The sequence below is a fragment of the Tenrec ecaudatus genome, chromosome 3 (assembly GCF_050624435.1).
Source record: "Tenrec ecaudatus isolate mTenEca1 chromosome 3, mTenEca1.hap1, whole genome shotgun sequence".
In the NCBI taxonomy this organism is placed as follows: Eukaryota; Metazoa; Chordata; class Mammalia; order Afrosoricida; family Tenrecidae; genus Tenrec; species Tenrec ecaudatus.
This window is the reverse complement of record NC_134532.1, coordinates 206,391,800-206,413,313: the sequence shown is the minus strand read 5'-3', so window position 1 is coordinate 206,413,313 and position 21,514 is coordinate 206,391,800. Positions and strand designations below refer to the sequence as shown.

The 21,514-nt window shown below is 43.7% G+C and overlaps 2 protein-coding genes across 3 annotated transcripts in view; one reads left to right on the top strand and one right to left on the bottom strand.

Moving 5' to 3' along the window:
• The window catches only part of NCAPG (non-SMC condensin I complex subunit G), a 50,958-nt gene extending 32,803 nt beyond the window's left edge, over positions 1-18,155 (top strand). Inside the window, exons 12-21 of the mRNA XM_075544498.1 lie at positions 706-816; positions 5,170-5,289; positions 6,472-6,702; positions 9,615-9,796; positions 10,091-10,265; positions 13,393-13,554; positions 13,776-13,911; positions 14,282-14,368; positions 15,939-16,008; positions 17,958-18,155. Of these exons, the coding sequence (XP_075400613.1) occupies positions 706-816; positions 5,170-5,289; positions 6,472-6,702; positions 9,615-9,796; positions 10,091-10,265; positions 13,393-13,554; positions 13,776-13,911; positions 14,282-14,368; positions 15,939-16,008; positions 17,958-18,081 (1,398 nt within the window). The 3' untranslated portion in view covers positions 18,082-18,155. The remainder of the gene's footprint in view (positions 1-705; positions 817-5,169; positions 5,290-6,471; positions 6,703-9,614; positions 9,797-10,090; positions 10,266-13,392; positions 13,555-13,775; positions 13,912-14,281; positions 14,369-15,938; positions 16,009-17,957) is intronic.
• LCORL (ligand dependent nuclear receptor corepressor like) overlaps positions 14,829-21,514 on the bottom strand; it is a 201,201-nt gene continuing 194,515 nt past the window's right edge. The window contains exon 7 of one of the 2 annotated variants that reach the window (XM_075544492.1): positions 14,829-20,997. In XM_075544492.1, the coding sequence (XP_075400607.1) occupies positions 20,817-20,997 (181 nt within the window). In that variant the 3' untranslated portion in view covers positions 14,829-20,816. The remainder of the gene's footprint in view (positions 20,998-21,514) is intronic. The other variant, XM_075544493.1, reaches the window with a different exon arrangement.

Genomic DNA, 21,514 nt, shown 5'->3' with positions numbered 1-21,514 from the left:
GAGTTTGCTCACAAGGTTTTAGCTTTATTGGCAAGAAATTGAGGGTGTGCTGGTCAAATGGCTTAGGTTTTTCTGTAAACCAGCAAGTGGGGTCACCTGCTACGAGTGCAGAGAAGCTGTGATACAGTTGCGATTTTGAAACAGGCTGTGGGCTCTGCAGTCACGTTGCCATTTCAGGCCAGCTGGGCAGTTGAAGTCAAGTGGCATTGGTGTTTTGTTCTGTAGTGCCTGACCACTTTAGAAATCTCCCAGGTCAGCTGTGCTCATGTTCCCATTTAGAAGCTCTCTGTATCAATGCTTCTTGAATTCGCGACTTCCTTAATCAGATTAAACACAGTTCTTTTAAGCAGATCTGAATCATAGGAGAGAAAAGAGCTGGGCTACATTTTCATAGAGATCCTAGATATATGTATAAGATGGTATTATTTTATTCTGGTTGATGAATTTATACATTTCTTCAGTGATTACATAGTCCAGTATTTTTCTCAAGGTTATAGAAAGCTGACCTTTAGCTAAGAAGAATATAGATCCTGAAACTTAAAGATATGATTTTGCCACTAATTGGGATTTTGAGGTAATTTGTGATTGTGTTGTTAAGTATAGTCATTTTATCATTTTACTTTTAACTCTATTGATGGATGTCCATTTTCTTGCAGAAATTGTGGAGATGCTTTTCCTAATGGTGACTGTTGTCTTTCTTTTTAGAATGACTCTGAGACACTGCAAAAGTGTCTGAGTTTGTGCTACGAACTGTTGAAGCAGTTGTCCATTTCGGCGGGGATAAGTGCAACCATGAATGGCATCATTGAGTCTTTGGTACGTTGGCCGCCTCTGAGGCACTGCTCTCTTCCCCCCTGCCCCCTCTTATAACCAGTACCATCCCTTTGAATTTCAGAGGATGGGAAATGCAAACAGTACAAAAGAATAATACAGGGAAGGATTGAATGAGTGCATCTGAAAGACTTAGTACATAGTGAATATTCAATAACTACAAAGTTATAAGGATTCTTCTAAAGGATCTTAAACTACATACTGCGAGAGGACGCAAGAGATGATTATTTTCGTTCTTTGAATTGTAAAAGGGAAGTCCAGAAATGAATCAGGAATACTAAAGTTCTGGAATCTTGCTCTGTGCACAAAAAGACTATGAGGAGGTTTCGTTGTGAGTCCTGTGACAGGAATGGATGGCTTCATCTAAAGGACTTTTTATTACAGGGGTGCTCTCAGTCAGCACTGGCTCGATGGGAGTGGGTTCTATGGGGGTGTATGGCAACCCCTGTGGTACTGACCGAAGTGGGCAAGACACTAGACCTCTGGTGTCTGATAGAAATATAATCCAATTCACAAGGAACTTCCCATTTTTTAATGGCCACATTCAACAGAGTAAGAGATTGGTGAAATTAGTACTTAAAATATATTTTATGTGTTAACCCAATGTGTCTAGTAAAACTCCTTTTTCCATCTACCCAATATTAAACAAAACCAAAAAATTACTGAGATATTTTACTTTCCGTTTTTCAGGCTGTCTTATCCGCCACATTTCGAGTGTAGCTAGTGTCTGCGATGTCAGACAGGTCAGCTGTAGGTGATTCCTATAGAACGGTGCTACTCCTAGAAAGCACATTTGAATGGACTTGAGTTCTGAGGGTGAAGCACATGGTTAAGCACTTGGCTGCTAAGGGAAAAGGTGGCCAGGTCTCCTAGTGAGTCTGGGAGAAAAACCTTGAAATTTGCTTCCACACAGATGAAAGTCTAGAAAATGCTATGGGCTCTTCTAGACTTTACATGGAATTGCTGTGAGTTGAAGCCAACATGAGAGCGCACAGCAACGACTGCATTTGTAGGGGCTCTTGTAAAACTCCTTTGAAGTTGGCAGTGAGCAGCTCTCAGGTATCTCCTTCCTTGGGTTGGTTTCTTTGTCGGAATGTAGAACGACCCGTTGTGTGGGAGGCCTAGCAGGATGTGATCAAGTGTAATGTAACCAAGAGGAATTACTGAAACCCAAATGAAGACTGAGCATGAGAATGGGACAAGAGGAAAGTCAAAGGAAATAGAGGAAAGAGCTAGAAGGCAAAGAGCATTTATAGAGGTATAAATAAAGGCATGCACATTTGTAAATATATTTATATATGAGGATGGGGAAATAAATCGATGTGCATATATTTATAGGTTTAGTATTAAGATAGCAGAAAGACATTGGACCTCCACTCAAGTACTCCTTCAATGCAAGAATACTTTCTTCTGACAAAGCGGGTGAATAAGCAAATGTGTTGAAGAAAGCTGATGGTGCCCGGCTATCAAAAGATATAGCATCTGGGGTCTTAAAGCTTGAAGGTAAACAAGCGGCCATGTAGCTCAGAAGCAACAAAGCCCACATGGAAGAAGCACACCAGCCTGTGCGATCATGAGGTGCTGAAGGGATCAGTTATCAGGCATCAAAGAACAAAAAATCATATCCTTGTGTGCTAACTCTCTTGATACGATTCCTGAAGACAAATGGGGGCATAAGCAAATGTGAAGAAACTGATGGTGCCCGACTATCAAAAGATATAGCATCTGGGGTCTTAAAGGCTTGAAGGTAAACAAGCGGCCATGTAGCTTGGAAGCAGCAAAGCCCACATGGAAGAAGCACACCAGCCTGTGCGATCACGAGGTGTCAAAGGGATCAGGTATAAGGCATCAGAACAAAAAAAATCTTACCATAGTGAATTTTGGGGCGGGGGAAGGAGTGCGGATGGAGACCTAAAGCCCATTTGTGGACCACTGGAAATCCCCTTGCAGAGTGGTCTCAGGGAGGAGGCGAGCCAGTCAGGGTACGATGTTGCAACGATGAAAAATATCACTTTCCTCTAGTTCCTAAATAACATCCCCCTGCACCTCTATCATGATCTGAATCCTCCCTTGTAAGTCTGGCTAGACCTGAGGATGTACATTGGTACAGATAGGAATTGGAAACACAGGGAATCTAGGGCCGATGATCCCTTCAGGACCAGTGGTGTGAGTGGCGATACTGGGGGCATAGAGGGAGGGAGGGTTGGAAAGGGAACCAATTACAGGATCTACATGTGACCTCCTCCCTGGGGGACAACAGAAAAGTGGGTGAAGGTAGATGTCGGACAGGGCAAGATATGACAAAATAATTTATAAATTATCAGAGGGATTCATGAGGGAGGGGGGAGTGGAGAGGAGGGAAAGAAATGAGCTGATGCCAGGGGTTTAAGTGGAGAGCAAATCGTATGAGCATGATGAAGACAATGAATGTCCAAATGTGCTTTTAAAAAAAAGTGGCAGAATAAATTTTTTTTTAAAAGAAGCATCATCGTGGAGAACAAATGTGAGAATTAAGAGGGTAATGTATGTACAAATGTGCTTTATGCAATTGATGTATGTATGGATTGTGATAAGAGTTGTATGAACCTCAATTAAATGATTTAAAACAAAAAGAAAAGAAGACCCGTTGTGCTTTGCAGCAGTCTCGGGCTCCTGATCAACAACTCGGTTCTGCTTAAAATTACCATTAGGATTTCAATTTCCTTTCAAAGCAGCAGATGGCCTCAGTAACACGTGATGCTATTCGAGTTCTTCTTGGGTGCTTTGTATCTGGTCCTATTATAAGACAATGGTAGAATGAATTTAGTATAATTGAGTACCGAAAATAGTCAATATGAAATCTGGATGTAGGAAATGCGTTGTTGAGTGAAAAAAGAACACAAAATTGAATAGTTTTCATGATTGTAAGTCTATAGAAACAATCTATGACTACAGATTAGACCAGACCACAGAGAAAAACGAACAGGCAAGGAATTTGGATATGAAGGAGTTACAGTATTTTATAGTTATATTGTTTTAAATAAAAGGCTATTTATTTATTCATTGGAATGCTGGGGATGAATGCATGGCATACAAAACAGACAAGAGTCTGCCCTCTTGGGTCTCCTGATCAAGTAAGAGGCATTTCAGTCAACTAGATAGTAGAAATGTATGCCTTCGACTTTTGCTGTGATGAAGGACATGAAGGGCTGGAAGGTGACTGACCTGCCGTTAAGACATTACCTGAGTCAAAAAGGAGCCAAGACTGTCATAGGCCTGCTCTCCACGCGGTGGCTACCAGCCACTGGTAGCTTGTGAACACTCGAGCAGTTGCTCGTCCACTGTGAGCCGTATTGCAATTGTGAAAATTCACAGGGTTTTGAAGACGTACTATAAAAAAAAGGCTTTAAAATATCTCAGTAGTAACCCTTTTATGTCGATTCTAAGTTGCCTTGATAGGACTCTAGTTATATTGGGTTAAATAAAAGATGGAAGTTCATTTTATTTATTTTCTTTTTAATGCAACTACTAAAAATTTTTAAATGAATATTCAAGGGGCGTCAGAAAATGTGTAGAAAATACAATTAAATGGTAATGGAATTTCCCACAAACTGTTTGATGCCATCCCCTCTTAGGCGGCTCTTGTTTGTGGTTTGCATAATTTCTCTTCGACAGCACTGAATAGGAAGCATGAACATTAGACCAGGTGGGCAAGCAGAAAAAGCCATAGTCTCAGTGAGACTGGGATGGATAGCCCAAGTGCAGGGTGTTATCATCCTATGTCATGTTAAGGGCTTTGAGTTTTGGGAAGCCATTGAGGCCATGTTGGTAGGCTCTGGATATTTCAAGATCAGAAAGTGTGAGGGTGAGTCAAAAAGCATTGTTACAAGACCATTGAAACCTTTATAAAAGTCAACTTTGATGCCATTTCTTGACTTTTCCTCCATCTGGGCCTACACACATTTGAAGTTGCTGGTTCCCTCTCCTTAACTGCTCCGCAGAGAAGTCTGCTCGTTGATTTCCACAAATTCAAAATGGCGGTTTGGGCATCCTTGAGGGTCTCGAAGTATGTCCTTTTTCAATGTTCTTTGAGTTTCAGGAACTAGAAGACATCTGAGGGGGTGGGGCTGTGCTAAAGGGGTCGGGTTTCCCGATAAAATGGTCAAAGGGAAGCCCCTGCTCCCCTAGAAGAACCAGCAGATGTGTTGTTGTGATGGGAACATTTTTCTTGACTTACTTTCCTGGCCTTTTCCTCACCAGTGCAGTTTTCCATTTTCATAGTGTTTTTTTGTTTGGTTTTGTTTTCCATAATAAGGCCTGTGATTGTCTGTTGTCATTTTAATTTCAAATTCCTTTTAGATTCTTCCTGGAATAATAAGTGTTCATCCTATAGTAAGAAATATGGCTGTTTTATGCTTGGGATGCTGTGGATTGCAGAATCAGGATTTTGCAAGTAAACACTTTGTACTACTGCTGCAGGTAGGTTTGGCTGAGTGGCAATATTTCATTTGTGGTTGCTGAAGTAAACACTGGTGAGAATACTGGTGTTCTAAGTTTATCTCTCAGGCTTACTGCATTGGGCCCAGGGATGATTTTTATCTCTAATTTCTTTTGTATTAAATTTCTTTGTGGACTAAACATGAAATGTCCATTATTTAAAATTATTTTTTCCTTAAGTATTTTAAGTTACTATTCTTAAGTTGTTTTAACTCATTTTAATAAAAATTTAAGTCACCGTATTTTCTTTATTTTTAATTTTTTTCGTATTTTATTTTTAATCCTATAGCACATATACTCACAATACTGTTTTAGGTTTAAAATATGTGACAGTGAAAAACAAGATAAAATTTCTTCTCCTAATGGAGGTTTCATTCTAAAAGGGAAACAACTAAAAATTGACCTGTATGTAGTGTATCAAATGGAGAAAAATACGGCAGAGAAGGGGTCTAAGGAAGGAGTGGGAGCTACTTGGTTGAGAAAGGCCTCACTAATAAAGTGACACCCAGTGAGTGACCAAGCAGATCCCTGGGGCAAGGGCTTCCCAAGACCAGGGAAGAGGCTTCCAGCTGGGCTGCGTTTGGCATGTTCCAGAATCAGTTGCGTTTGTTGATAGAGCAGATTGAGCAAAAGGGGAGAATAAAAACCATGTTGGATTGTGTCTGATTTTTAAGGTAAAGGAACACACAATGCAATTCAGTTTTAATCTAGTTTCAGGGATTTTTTTTTTCTTGTCTTACTGAAAGCAAATATTTTCTTAAAGCAAATGGAGTTCTAAATTGTGGTTATATGTTAGGCTGTTAACAACAAGATTAGCAGTTTGAAACCACCAGCTGCTCCACAGGAGAAAGATGAGGCTTTCTACTCCAGTAAGAGTAGAAAAGCTCTTGAAAAGCCCCAGGGGAAGTTCTGTGTCCCATGGGGTTGATATGAGTCAGAATTAGCTCAGTGGTAGTGAGTTTGGGTGTTTTATGTGCATGTTTTGAGGAAAAGATAACTTTAAAATGAAATTTTCTATTTATGCAAAGTGCCTTTCCTTGTAGACTTAACATTGTCATGGAAATTAGACTAAGAAAAAAAATACAACATGAGACATTTTATGCCAGGTAAACAAAGGTAAAAGTTATCATGTTTACTTTTTTGGTGGGCGATGTCTCTTTCTAGGTTTTGCGAATTGATGATGTCACAGTAAAAATCAGTGCTTTGAAGGCAATCTTTGACCAACTGATGGCGTTTGGGATGGAACCATTTAAAACAAAAAAGACCCCAGCCTCTCTAGGTGAAGGCTCAGACGTCCACAGCGATGTTGACGAGCACGTGTCTGAAGAGGGCGAAGCAGAGACGGCGACCACAAAGAATGTCCTGAAGCTCCTGTCTGACTTCCTAGGGGACGAGGTAGGCAGTGGCTGCTGGGGGACGGAGCTAACACTCAGCATGTGTCTGTCTTTGCTCTTTACAAATCAAAGTGTCATTTCATTTTCTTCTTAAATGCCTTAAATCTCACCTTCCACTTTTAGTATCCACACTTGTTTCTCACCATCAAAGTAGATTTTTTTCTCTGGCTTTGTGATCTAAGGGTTTAAAGTTCTTCCCTCAGGGTCTGAAGATGTAATTTAGAATCATGTTACCTTGGGTGGGTAGAAGGTCTAAGAGGGAATGGGATTAAATCTCTTCCCTCTTTAAGGAAGAGCAGTATTTTAACTTAAAAAAAAAAATCATTGTATTGGGGGGCTTTACAGCTCTTATAACAATCCATACTTCATTTATATCAAGCATATTTGTACATCTGCTGCCATCATTATTTTTTAAACATTTACTTTCTATTTGAACCCTTCTTATCAACTCCTTTTTTCCCACCCACCCTTGTGACCCCTTGATAAATTTATAAATGATTATTTTCATCTCTTACACTGACCGCTGTCTCCCTTCACCCATGTTGCTGTCCGACCCCTCGAGTGGGGGTGCTGGTTATTCATAGATCGTTGCTATCAGTCCCCCTCCTTCTTTCCCCTACCCCCTGGTATTGCTATTCCTGAGGGGTTATCTGACCTGGATTCCGTGTGTCGTGAGCTCTGATCTGTACCACTGTACATGCTCCAGTCCAGCCAGAACTGAAAGGCAGGGCTGGGGTCATGATGGGGGGGGGGGGGGGTAAGGAAGCCTCAAAGAACCAGAGGAATATTGTGTTTTATCCGTGCTCTACTGCACCCTGGTTGACTCATTCCTTCCTTTTGACCTGTCGGTGAGGGGATGTCCCATTGTCTACAGATGGGTTTTGGGTCTCTGCAAGGAAGAGTACTTTTAAAAAATTTTATTTATTTAATCACTTTATTGGGGCCTCATACAATTCATATCACAATCCATACATACATCCATTGTGTCAAGAACATATGTACATTGGTTGCCATCATCATTCTCAAAACATTTGCTTTCTACTTGAGCCCTTACTATCTGCTGCTCATTTCCCCCTCCCTCCCCACTGCCCCCTTCATCATTCATAAATTATTTTGTCATATGTTACACTGTCCGATGTCTCTCCCCACCTTCTCTGCGGTCCCTCCCCCAGCCTATACATAGATTCTTATAATCAGTTCCCCCTTTCTACCCCACATTCTCTCCACCCTCCAGGCATCGCTACTCTCACCATTGGTCCTGAAGGAGTCATCTGTCCTGGATTCCCTGTGTTTCCAGTTGTTCTCTGTACTTATGTACATCCATCCTCTGGTCTAGCCAGATTTGTAAGGTAGAATTGGGATCATGATAGTGGGGGGGGGGAGGAAACATTTGAGAACTAGAGAAAAGTTATATGTTTCATCGTTGCTTCCCTTCACCCTGACTGGTTCATCTCCTGCCCACAACCCTTCAGTAAGGGGTGTCCGGTTGGCTGCCAATGGGCTTTGAGTCTCCACTCTGTACTCACCCACCTTTTCAATGATATGATTTTTTGTTCCTTGATGCTTGATACCTGATTCCTTCGACAGCTCGTGGTCACACAGGCTGGTGTGTTTCTTTCATGTGGGCTTTGTTGCTTCTGAGCTGGATGACCACTTGTTTATCTTCGAGCCTTTAAGACCCCAGATACTATATCTTTTGATAGCTGGACACCATCAGCTTTCTTCACCACATTTGTTTATGCTCATGTTTGTCTTCATTGATCGTATCAGGGAGGTGGGCACCCATTGATATGACTTTTAGTTCTTTCATGTCTGGTAACTGGTCCCTTCTGCACCTTGTGGTCAGACAGGCTGGTGGGCTTCTTCCATGTGGGCTTTGATGCTTCTCAGCTAGATGGTCGCTTATTTATCTTCAAGCCTTTAAGACCCCAAGGAAGAGTACTTTTATAGCATAAAGAAACATGAAGCTAATTGTTTTAGTTTTACTTTTAATTTTTTAAAATTTTAGCCACGTGATAAAGTAAATACTGTTGGGAAGTTCCAGTGCGTTGGGTCTGCTCATTTTGTAGCATAGAAAATTTTTGAACCACACTGCCAAGGCTCCTTTCTTCCCATTAAAAAGAGAAAATAATAGTTAAAGCGTTTCCGAGGATTTACTGTGTAGTAGGTGAATATACTAAGAGTTTTACATGTGACTTCTTCACCCTTTTAACGGCCTTTTTATGCATGAAATCACATGAAGCCCAGAGAGGTTGAGTTACGTGCGCAGCATCATACAGCTGGGCAGGGTGAGAAGCTTGACTGATTTCTGCTCCAATCCATCTTGTTCCCCACCCCTCTGTCTCCTTCACGCACCACTGTGTTGGCTCTTCCCTTCGCTTGTCTTGGTGACTCTGTCCTGAAAGGCCTTCTCACCCACACTCTTTCTCTTAAATCTACTCGTAGTTCCAACACGCTGCAGGACACACTTCTGAGGCTTCGGTGTGTACCACGTGTCTTCTCTGATGGCAGGGACAGTGCTATGGGTTTCCAGTGCTCTGAATTACTTATTGTTTGGGGGCTGGCAAAATTTTATCATTTCACAAGGGCTCTTGATTCCTTTAAAGCATTTTACGGGGATCGAAGAATTTATAATTAAGTTAAAGGTTTGTCATGACTTTAATTTTAAAGGGAGAAATAAAATCTTAGCAGGTTCATAATAGCTAGTGATTATTACTATTATTAATCATTTTATTGGGGGCTCTTACAACATTCCATCATCATTTGTATCAAGCATATTTGTACATATGTTGCCATCATCAAGCTAGTGATTTTTGAGTAGTTGGCATAAAAATATCATACAACAGGCTATTTACAAGGCTGAAAGGGGAAGTGTGCTAAATGTTTTCTTCTAATGAAAGTCATTTTTATTAGGTGTCTGAACTCCGAACAGGAGCTGCAGAAGGACTAGCCAAGCTGATGTTCTCTGGGCTTCTGGTCAGCAGCAGGGTTCTGTCTCGTCTGCTCTTGCTGTGGTACAATCCCGTGACGGAAGAGGACGTTCGGCTTCGCCATTGCCTTGGTGTCTTCTTCCCCTTGTTTGCCTACGCTAGCAGGTACTGAGTCATATGCAGAAACCCAAACCTGACAGGGTGTCAAGTTCTAGCCGCCCCACCCCCAAGAGCGATGCCTGCCGTGTCGTTTGTTGGCATTCTCGGTCTTGCTTCATTGGATAAACGGTGAAATGAAAACTCCTGTAGCTTTTAGCCACCACGGATCTGGCTGTTCGGTTGGTAGAGGTGTGCTCTGTCTTGGGAGGTTGAATTGTGTGCTAATTTTCTCAACCATCATAAGCTTCCTTTCTCCTAATATGATACTCTGCCAACCAACTTTCCATTGGTTTTCCACAGAGCCAATCAGGAATGCTTTGAAGAAGCTTTTCTTCCGACGGTGCAAACACTGGCCAATGCCCCTGCATCTTCTCCTTTAGCTGAGATCGATATCATGAATGTCGCCGAGTTGCTTATCGACTTGACGAGACCAAGTGGACTAAATCCTCAGGCCAAGAATCCCCAAGATTATCAGGTGGGTGAGTACATGCAGAGTAAGGATGAAGGTCATTTTTGTTTTGATGAAAATAACCCCTCTTAGATTCTTTAAGGAACCCCGAGGTGGCACTGTTGGGTAAACACTGGACTCCTAACCCCAACGTCAGTGGTTCAAACCCTCCAGCTGTTCCATTGTAAAAAGATGAGGCTGTAAAGATTCGCAACCCTGGAAACCCTCTGGTGGGCTGTTAAGAGTCAGAACTGGCTCCTCAGCAGTGGTTTATAGAATCTTTGAAAGAGCGAGAAGCTGCATTTTGATTTGGAAGCTTCTCTTTTTGTAGTCTGATACAAAGTAAGGAGAAAACAAATGTGTGTGTGTGTGTGTGTGTGTGTGTGTGTGTGTTGGGGGCGGAGGGTGGTTAATCATATGAAAATAGAGTTAATGCTAAGAAATAGTTTAACAGGAATACCTTCCTCTCCCTGCCCCTCTCCCCACCCAGTGTTGTTGTTGAGCTGGTGCTGATGCACAGCGGTCCTGTGAGCAGCAAGATGCAACACCCCCCGCTGCTCTGAAGAACTTACTGCCTGTCCCGCTCCAGCCCAGCCCAGCCGCGGTTGATCGTGTGATTGAGCTGGTGGTTGTAGCCACTGTCAGTCCATCCCACTGAGGGTCTTCTCTTTCACTGACCTTCACCTTCACCCTGCATAATGTCCTCCTTTTGTCCTCCCCGAGGGTGCCGTGTCCAGAGTACGAATGAAACAAAGAGTGCTCACGTGTAAGGAGCATCTGCCCGCTACTTTAGACACAGATGAGCTCGTTTTTCTTCACCGGCACCATAATCCAAATGCATCCATTGTTTATGTGGCCTACCTTAGATATTGTCCAGCTTTTCACTCACGTTTTCACATAGCACTGAAAATACCACAGCTTGAGTCAAGTGCACCTTAGTCTTCAAGGTGACATCTCTGCTTTTTAACATTTAACTCACTCAAAACTCACCTGCCATCGAGTCGATGCCAGCTCAGTCACCCTCTTGGATGGAGGAGTTTCTGAGATGCAGCCATTGATGAACTGGAGTAGAAAGCTCCATTTTCCTTGGAGCCGCTGGTGGTTCCCGACTGCCAACTTGGAGAATCGCAGCCCCCTTGTGAGCACTCCGCCAACACAGTTCCTCGCTAACGTGCAAAAGGGGCCTTTTCAGCAGAGCTGCCCAGTGGGGTGCGTTGCTGGAGCACCACTGGCGAGTTATCATGCCACAGCCACGTCCTGGCGCTATCTGGGACTCATTGAACTTCAGTGGTTGACTTACCTGTTAAATGCCTGCTACAAGGAAGGGGAAGTCAGAGAATGAAAAGTGCCCTCAAGCTTATTTTGGTTTGGGGTTGAACTTTGCAAACTGATCCTCAAATTAAACTTGGTCTGGGTATCAGAACTCTCTCTGATGTCATTTAATCTGACTTACTTCCTTTGAAACTGATGATGTTGCAAGTCTTGGTCTTCTGTAACTGTTACCCAGTGGCTGCTTGAGAGTCCCTGGGTGGTATCAGTGGTTGAGCACTTAACCGCTCACACAGAGGTTGGCAGTTCAAACCCACCCAATGGAGCCTTGCAAGAAAGACCTGGCAGTTTGCACTCTGGAGTGTAGTCGTACTCTGCACCACAGGGCACCGCCATGTCAGGACAGGCTTGACAGCACTGGTGTGGCTTACTCTGATCAAGTCACTGTGCTTTGTGCTACTGGAGAGAGTACAGAGAACACTGAGGCAACCAGACAGAGTTCAACGACACAGCTATTCAGTGCTTTCTGAGTATTGTCAAGAGCAAGATTGGTGTGGTAGGGATGACGACTGCAGCGGCAGTGGTTTTAAAGCTTAGGGAGTAAAGTTCAGGTAGGTTTTGCAGTGGGATTTGAAGAGTGGCTTGGATCAAGTGGAAAGGCAGTTTTAAGTGAGGGTCATCAACTGATGACCGTACATGTCTTGTTAGGGAGCTAAGGGAAGGGGGGGGGAGACATCATTTTGACTCAAGCTCAGACCATGAGGGCAAAAGGTGGGCAAACTGTGGAGTGCTTCAAAGACCAAGGGATTGGGATGTGGCCCATTGCAGTGAGTGCTGGTGCCAGGGTTCACTGGATGAGCACTGTTAGATAGGCTCGCAGGCATGGTTACGTGAGGTGTGATTGGGGGGGGAATGACAGAGAAAGTGTTAATCAAGGGAGAAGTTAAAATGCTAGTTCAATTAAAAATATATTAAAAAATTTAAGTGTTAGGTCAGAGACAACTGCTTGAACTAGAGTAGTAGAAATTGGCGGGGATGGGCGTGTGCGTGCCTAAGTGTAAGTCTAGTATGATGAGCTTTGAGATGTGGCAGAAGTGGAAGAGTCCAGCACAAGGCTACGAGACAGAAGGTCCCAAATTGCTGACAGGGTCGTTGATTTGGGGTTTGCCTCAGGGTCAGCATCTGTGAGGTCAGAAATGCAGGGAGAAGGTTGGGGCCAAGAGAGGTACTTGAACCAACATTCAGACGCCTCAGCTGATCCCTCAGGGCAGCTTTCTCAACCTGCGGGTCGTGACCCTTTTGGGGGGTCGAACAATCCTTTCACAGGGATTGCCTGATTCATAACAGTAACAAAATTACAGTTATGAAGTAGCAAAGAAAATAATTTTATGGTTAGGGTGGGGGAATCACCACAACATGAGGAACTGTATTAAAGGGTCGCGGCGTTAGGAAGGTTGAGAACCACTGCCTTAGGGAGCGCCCAAAATGGAATGGCCCTTTCCAAAGTTCAGGGCTGAGGGGTGTGGGCAAGGCTCAGGTACCTGTGTATCCACTAGCCATTGCTGTGGCCTGACCCTGAGGGAGGAGGTGTGGCCCAGGGCTGGGCTCCCTCATCAGCTGGCTCAGTTCTGTCAGCCAGGAATCTCTCACCTCCACCACTCTGGAGAGAAGGTGGGCTTCCTTGCTACACAGTGAGATCTGGGCCCTGAACCATCCACCCACTCCAAAATGTCAGGAAGCAAACTCTGGGGGATACAGAATTGGATTTTCTGTATTTTGCCTATGGGATTGTGGCCAAACTAATTAGTTGGGGATGTAAGATGTATGGGACTGTCTTCCATCCTCCCACTTTCTGTTTACAAAGATGTTTCCCTTGGTGTTCTAGGCCTCAACAGCACATGACAATTTGGCTATCAAACTTTGTAATGAGATCTTAGCAAGTCCATGTTCACCAGAAATCCGGGTCTATACAAAAGCCTTGAGCTCTCTGGAACTCAGTAGCTGTCTTACGAAAGATCTTCTGGATCTACTCAATGATATGCTGGAGGTAAAAGAATTTCAAATTATTCTTAATTCTTTTCAGAATCTTTAAATTGTTCTTTTAATTAAGGATTTATCAAATAAGAATCATACTGTTTGGAGTGACTATTTCCGCATCTATTTCATATAAATGTTAGGATGTAATCACGCAACTTGTTATCTATGGTGTTTTTGAAGGAAGATTGGAAAGTGTTGCATTTAGAACGCTAACCGTGGTGTCTATTATAGCAAGTCAAAGACAGGCTGTGTCTGAGAGCTCTGGAGAAAGTGAAGACTCAGTTGGAAAAAGGAACTCGCGAACAAGGTGACCAGACCGCGGCAGAGCAGCATGGCAGAACGCCAGCCCTCGTTCCGCGAGAACACGGTAACCACCTCCCCACGTCTCTGACTGTACTGCGACACATCTTTTCTCTAATATATGTGACTGTCGGGAAGGGCTATTTCTTCTCACTAATTCCCTTGGAAGAGCAACTTGCCTGTATGGCATTCTACTTTCCAAGGTGTGAGCGTGTCTTGTCTATACCTCGCCTTCTGGCCGCAAACAAGGATTATCTTTTCAGAAGTGTTTGCTTATTTTCTAGGATCCACATTTCTTCTCAACAAGGATTTAGGATAGCTGCTCAGCAGCTGCTACTAGAATTTCCATGGGCATTTTATGAATGAAATACTTGAAAAGACAACTTAAAATATTTCATTTATCTTTGGTTGACACTGTGTATCATTTCTTTGAACAGAAAAGAATAAGGACTTATACATGACTCCTCACAGGGCTCAGAAAACAGTCCGGGCATCAAAATCCACCCAGCAGAGGTCCACCAGAGGTAGGGGATGGTTGACTCACGGGTGGCCTTCAGCTTTATACTAACATTGCTTTACCACTTGTTTTCCAATAAAATATTCACTCTGCAAGGGTTTTCCTTGTTGCTGTAGGGATTAAGATTTCTAAATGCCTCAGCTACCCTGAGCTTGCTCTGTCATTCTCCCCACCGATAGCAGTGCTGCTCCCAAGGGCTTCTGACTGAAAGACTTTGTGATGCGATGCTGTGGGCTATTTGTTTGCATCCAAGTGATGGCTTTATCTGATCAGTAGTCTAAGCACCTAGGTCCCCTTTTCCCAGCCCAATATTTTTGGGGGGCTAGGTTCTTCCTTGTTTTCTCTTATTTCATAACTCTTGTTCCTTAACTTTTTAACTTCGCAAGGAATACTCAGCAACAGGAGATTTGTTGGAATAAATTAAATGTTGAATATTAGGAAATCACTTGGACAATCATCTGAAATTCAAGATCTTTTTATTGTTTTATTTTCTTATTACAAAAGCAATGCATGCTTCTTACAGAAGAGTCAGAAAATACATCCAAGCAAAGTACTATAAAGAACACTAGTAATTCTCCTCGTCAGCCGGCCACTGTTCGCCCTTGAAAAAATATTTTTGAGTCCTTTTTTACACAGATTAATTTGTTCTTAAAATGGAATCTGGCCATAATACTGCTTTATCACCAATCCATTATTTGAACATCAATTGCTTCATACTGTTGCAAATCGGTCCCCTGTTGTTGGATGTTTTCCTTGGGGAATATGTGAATTAGAAATTTAAAAGGAAATAAATAGGGTATGGGAAAAAAATCTTGACAAGATTTCTCACCCAAATATAACTTTCACCCAAATCATGAAGCTCCAAAATTTGGTTTTGATCAGATTGCTTTTAGTTATATACAACGAGAACACCACCTTTGTCCTTTTTAAAGGCCCAGACCTCGCTTGTGCATGCTGTCGGTCCTTGCGCTTAAGCAACCAGGGCTGCGGGGCTTCCGTCCTTGTCTTACCCCATTGTTCTGTAGCAAGTAGATTTTCACAACTCCCCAGTCTGCAGTTAGAGGTTCTGGTTTCTAAATTGAAGTATATCTTGCAAAATATACTTGATCTGGCTGGCTGTGTCTGAACATGTCATAAGTAGCCAGTCTGCTACTGGTTACAGTTCCACTTCTGGAGCCTTGTATGGCCCTAATGCAGCGCTGCGATCTTAATTTCCTTGATGTCTCCATACATCTTATACGAGAGCTGGGTATGAGAGGCTTCACAAAGCTCTAGAGAAATCACTTGATTCCATTTCTCTTTAAATTTTCTTCACCCTTTCAGAGAGCTCTCTTATGGTATTTTCACATGCTTCTGCCACCAAAACATTGAGTTAAATGTTGCCTCCGTATGACTTACTCAGAATTCCCTTACTTTCCTGGCCCAGGCTCCTCAGAGCTTACAGGAGAAATTGATCGAGAACGAGGAGGATTGTGTTCAAGAGGATAAAATGAGGGGTTTGGATTGTCCAGAAATGAGATGTAAGAACAATAAGCAATTGATAATGAAAGTCTGACAATGAATCTTGTATCTTCAAGGACGGAGAAGAGGGATCGCTTCGGCTAGGGTGACCAGGAGACTCCACACTGCGGAGACTGACTCTGAGAGGTGAGCTGTGCCTGTTGATGATTGGCCTTGCTGCTTTTTTGGTTTTTTTAATGTCTAGAAGTAGAGAAAATATTGCAGTTTGCCTGTATTTGAATGAGAGAAACTCAGTGTATGACAGTGAAAGCTTTAAGCCTGTCTTGGACATACTCAGTCTAGAATTTTATAATCAAAAGCATCTCAGTTCTTGTACCTTGTGGGTTTTCCCCTGTGGTTGGCATGGCTTTTAGTCCATGGTGGGGTGAGGTGCCGTTGGGTCAGTTCCGACCCTGAGGACGCTGTGCATGACCGACAGACACCGTCACGAGCGGTGTCACCCACCGTTGTTGCTTCAGCCCCCTGCTGCAGCCCTGGGTCGGTTCATCTCACGAGGGCTTCCTCTTTTCACTGACCTACTTTCCCAAGCTGGGGGTCCTTTTCTGCTCCACAATATGTGAGAAGATGCCTCGCCGTCTTCATTTCTAAGGAGCATTCTGACTGTACTTTCCCAAGACAGACTTGTTTGTTCTTCTGGCAGTCTACGGTGCATTCAAATACCTTTCCCCAGCTCCGTAATAGCAGGGCATCAAGTCTCCTCTGGGCTTCCCTTGTCAGGGTCCAGCTTTCACAGGCAGCTGAAGCGACGGAGTATGCCATGACTGGGGTCGAGTGCCCCTTAGTCGCTCTCGGGAAATCTGGTGCCACAGCCTTGCCCAGAGCCGTGTCTTTTGAGTCCCTGACTGCTGCTTTCACGAGTTTGTACTGAATTTGACAACTTAGATTTTCTTCTCTGGTTATGATGATAGCTGTTGTTCCAGTTGTGAGGATGTGGGATTTCTTTACATTGATTGAGTTGAAATTCACACTGAAGGCCAAAGTCCTTGATCTCCATCAGCTGCTTCAAGTCCTCCTTGTTTTAGCAAGCTTGTGTCATGTGCGTATCACAGGTTGTTCATAATAAGCCTTGCTTCAATCCTGATGCCACATTCTTCTTAGTAGTCCAAGTTTCTCGGATTATTTGCTCAGTACACAGATTGTGAACACATTTGGTGAAAGGATACCGTGCTGATGCATACCTTTCCTGATTTCCATGCACGTAGGTAATCTTCCAATGATTACCTCGTGGTCCAGATACAAGTTCCGCAGGAGGATTCTGGATTTCCCATTCTTGCCAATATTATCTATCATTTGTCATAGTCCACACAGTGGAATTCCTTTGCATAGCCAGTAAAACACAAGTATGTGGCAGTCATTAATAATTTGTTTTCTAATTTAGGTTTCCATGTAATCTTCTGACATGACCCTGCATGCATAGGACTCTAAATTTGCGCCGGGATTGCAAACTCTTAAGATTTTTCTAACATTGTGGTTCTCTAAATGTGCAAAAGAGCAATTCTGCCTACAATGTGACCACGAGAGGGATGCGCGTGGTGGAGTGGTCATTTTTAGTTTCAGCTAATTGAAGTTGGAAACTGAAAGCTTATATTGTCTTGCCTTCATCTGTGCATTGGTAAAACTAGTTCTTGTGATTTCATGATAGGTTTAGATTTTGTCTTGAATAAATTCAAAGTAATTTTGGGTTGTTTTTTTTTTTTTTAAATGTGCTGCTCACAGTGTATCGGACGGAATTTATTGCCTAAATCAAGAGGACTGAGATTTGCTTTCACTGCTTAAGATTCCAAAATACCCACGGGTAGTTGTACACCCCATATACAAGTTTTAGCGCAAAGTGGTTATATTTTATCTACCTTTTCCTGGAAAATACCAACTTAAATATAGATTAAAAAACCATTTTGGCTAGATTTTCCAGGATTCTGGTTGCTGGCTTCAGTATGTTTTGGTTGAGATTTTGGTTTCACGCATCTCCAAGCACATCAGGCTCACAGTGACCCTCTGATGATGGAAGCTGTATTTATAAGCAAACTGCAATCGGGAAGCTTTTGTCAATTGGTGTCTTTTTAATGTCTGTCTAGTGACTGTGAAGTTGCTGAACCAGAATCAGAAATGAGGATGAGATTACCACGGCGAGCCAAAACCGCAGCACTGGAAAAAAGCAAGCTTAATCTCGAGCAGTTTCTCAACGAAGACAGAAGTTAAGAGAGATGATGGAGGTGGAGTTTCTTTTTTTAAATGTCCTTTTTGCTTTTAATAAAGTTACCCTTGTGTCAGAACCAGTGCAAGAAGGGCTGGCTTCTTTGTAACACTCGCGGCAGGCAGAAGTGGGTCCACATTGACTTTGGCCTGGACAGAAGCATTGGCCCAGGGCTGCCTCTGCCCTCATCGAGCTGTGTGCTGGGGGCTGGAGGAGCCTAGAAACCTCTTTTGTAAACAGATTTCCTTAGGCAGGTCTTAGGAACTCTCAAGTGTAAAGGGTTGGCAGTATGGAAAACTTCTAAATACAACATGCCTAGTAGCTTGCCTTGGAGAAGCTTACGATGTAGAGCCGAAACCGAGGAAAATGCCACACACATTTAAGATGACTACTCACAAGCTGCCCAGGCAGGAACGTATTCTCAGGGAAGAGCGCTGACTAAAATAACTCCAGTGGGATGGAGAGCACTGCTTGGTGAGATGGGGACATAAGAAGCTCCTCTCGGAAATTCTGAAGGCATTGCATCGCAGCCTGCTTGGCCTCCACTTCCTGGGTCTCTGCAGGGCGAAGGGTTAGCCAATAAGACCGTGTGGTTAAGAGCCCTGGCTTTCAAGCCTGCTCTCCTGGCCACCTGGATGAGGCGAGACCTCGATCCTTAACGAGGCCCACGAGTGGAAGGAAATACACGGAAGAAGGCGGGAGCCCACTCTCCACTTCCCATCTTTCCACGTGGCAGGTGACCCGACACCGCAGGCCCATCAGCCTTGTTTGCATCATCGATCACATGATTCTTTGGTCCCCTTCTAGGTTTTTAGAAAACATTTTCTGAAAATCCGTCAACATTTAAAAAAAAGATCTAATAGAATGAACTCAACTACCCATCGCCCAGATCACCTTGTGACCATGTGATTTCACGAACATACACTGTAGACATGGTCACCGGGCTCCAGGCTGGTTCCTCTTGCTGAAGCGGACGCAGACAGGAGCGCTGGTTGCCTCACTTTGCTGCCGGACGCCGAGTCCTGGGTTGGGGAGATGGTGGCACACGTGTGGAGTCAGGCCAAAGCTTTGATGTGGTTTTCTGTTGGTTTTTTGGCATCATACAAGACTAGATATCGTTTAGAAATGAAAAAGGCTAATGAGCAATGAATGCGACCGGAAGTCGTCTTTACATGCTAATTTATGAGTCTTGTTTCTTCATTGTCGATTCCCGTCATCATCTGAAGTTAGGCACTTGTCTGGTTTAGGAAACACCATGTGAAATGAGTCCTCTCCTGCCACGTACACACTGGTTCGTACCCATCTGATGATTAAATTTTCTCTATCATTCAGGAGACAAATGCCTTCATCATGGGTCGTTTACTAATAATTGTGCTTTTTCAAGTTTACGTGCCCAGAGGCTGTGGTTACCTAGACTGGAGCTAAAGTGAAGACGGCGAGCCGACGGAGAACCCAATGGCTGTGCTACATGCAGGCCCGTGCTCTCTAGAACTCAGCACTCTTACAAGGAGCCCCGGTCAGTCAGAGAAGCAAGCCTGCTCGTTTAGCTGAAGGAAAGGCAAGGGCGGCAAACTGATGCTTCCTCTTCGTGCTGTTGGCTCGGCGTCTTTTCCTGTGCTTTCAGTTCCTTGTGTAGGTCTTCTTTTGTGTGCTCCCTGTCGTTTAAAAACTATTCTCTGCGGGATAAGGACAGAAAGGACACCGCTGTGCTCTGAGGAAAAAGTCTGGAGAAACACACCGTCAGTCCCAGGTCAGGCCAGGGAAGAAGCCGTGTTCTGATACACTGAGCATGGCCTACCAAACCAAAGCTTACCTCCTCTGTGGGAAAAAGATCTAAGCACCAAGCCTGTAGTGTTCTTGCTACAGAAGTCTTAGAATCACGTAGGCATCACTGATGCTCTGCTGTGCACGATTACAATGAAAGGTAAGAAATAATATTCCGTTTGAAAGATGTCCCTTTAAACTGTCAGGTAAATGTCTCCACGGCGGTCACACAAAACCTGTCAATGTACATCCATTCACAGGTTTTCATTCAAGACCACCCCCCCCACTCCCAAAGTGGGGGGAAAATAACCAAACAGTATTCTCGTCTGAGACGTGAAGGCACAGGCTTGCTGGAGAGTGAACATGCAATCGTGCCTGGCTTTCTACAGCCCACAGACTTCCTAGTATGGAAAAGTTGAGGAAAGAGGGTCTGCTCAAATGATGCTACAAATGGAAACATGCTCTACTGAACGAACGATCCAGGAGGATGGGTTTTCTATACATATATAACTTTGAAAGAGATACTTCCAAGAGTCACCCTTGCCTTTTACCAGTTTGCTTCGAGGTAGTTGGTACCCACCTGCTACACAACGGTTCATGGGTCAGGCCGTCACCACGAGGCTGTACAATACTAGCATTCTAACTCACACAATGCAGTTATATATTAAAACTTTGTGCACAGAAAACAGGACATGTATGTCTCTAAATGGAGGGGTGTACAAAACTCACAAAATACTATTAAAAAAGAGCAACATCCAAGTCCATTTGTACTGTAAAACTCCACAATGCTCTGGTGCAAAAACACGATGCTTAAAAGGAAAAAAGACAAAAGAGTGGGAATCAAAATGATCAGTGCTAATGACTCCACAGAGACAAGTCACAGGACTCAGAGTCGCTCCGAGACCAGGCGGTGAGTGCTTGCCGTTCAGCTGAGAGGACGACATACAAAAGGAAGGTGGTGCAAGAAGACTGCCATCTATTTCTCTTCGCTTGTGAGATTTTGGTTAAGCACTGTACAGCTCGCTAGAGACGGCGCTGTCAAATTCAGATTCCATTCAATGGGACGGTTAAGGCACATCTTAATGGGGCTCAAAGGACAACTTGCTGTATTCCCATCAGACACATTCAGTTTCTCATCAGTTGTCATTTGTAGCACGCTGGAAGAAAAAGGTTAAGGCATTTTAGTTTGATGTTTATTTTCAAAGACACGACCAACCTTGTAAAAGAAAAGACGGTCATCGTTTTGCTTAGGCCTTTACTCGTTAGAGTACACCACATTTGTCATCCTGGAAACAAGTGTTTTTGTTTGGCGTCTGTAGTGCCTGCCTTGTGGTTGGTGGAGCTGCAACCAGGGAAGAACAATGCTGCGCAGAAGCGGGCACCTCCCAGCTCAGACACTGAACCAGAAACCTCACCGCAGATGGGCAGTAGAAGGCTGTCAGGTGCTGTCGGGTAGCGTCGGTTCTGACTCAGCGACACAGGACAACACAAAAGCTCTGCGGCTGCATCACAATTGTTGCAGCTCCTGTGTCACCATCCATCTCGTGGCGGGTCTTCCTCTCTGTGCTTACCCTGGGTGACAGTAAAGTCTCTGGGTGACAAGTGCCCAATGGACAACTTAGTCACCCTTTCAGGTGAGGTACATTTGTCCTCCTTTGGAAAAGGTCCAACCAA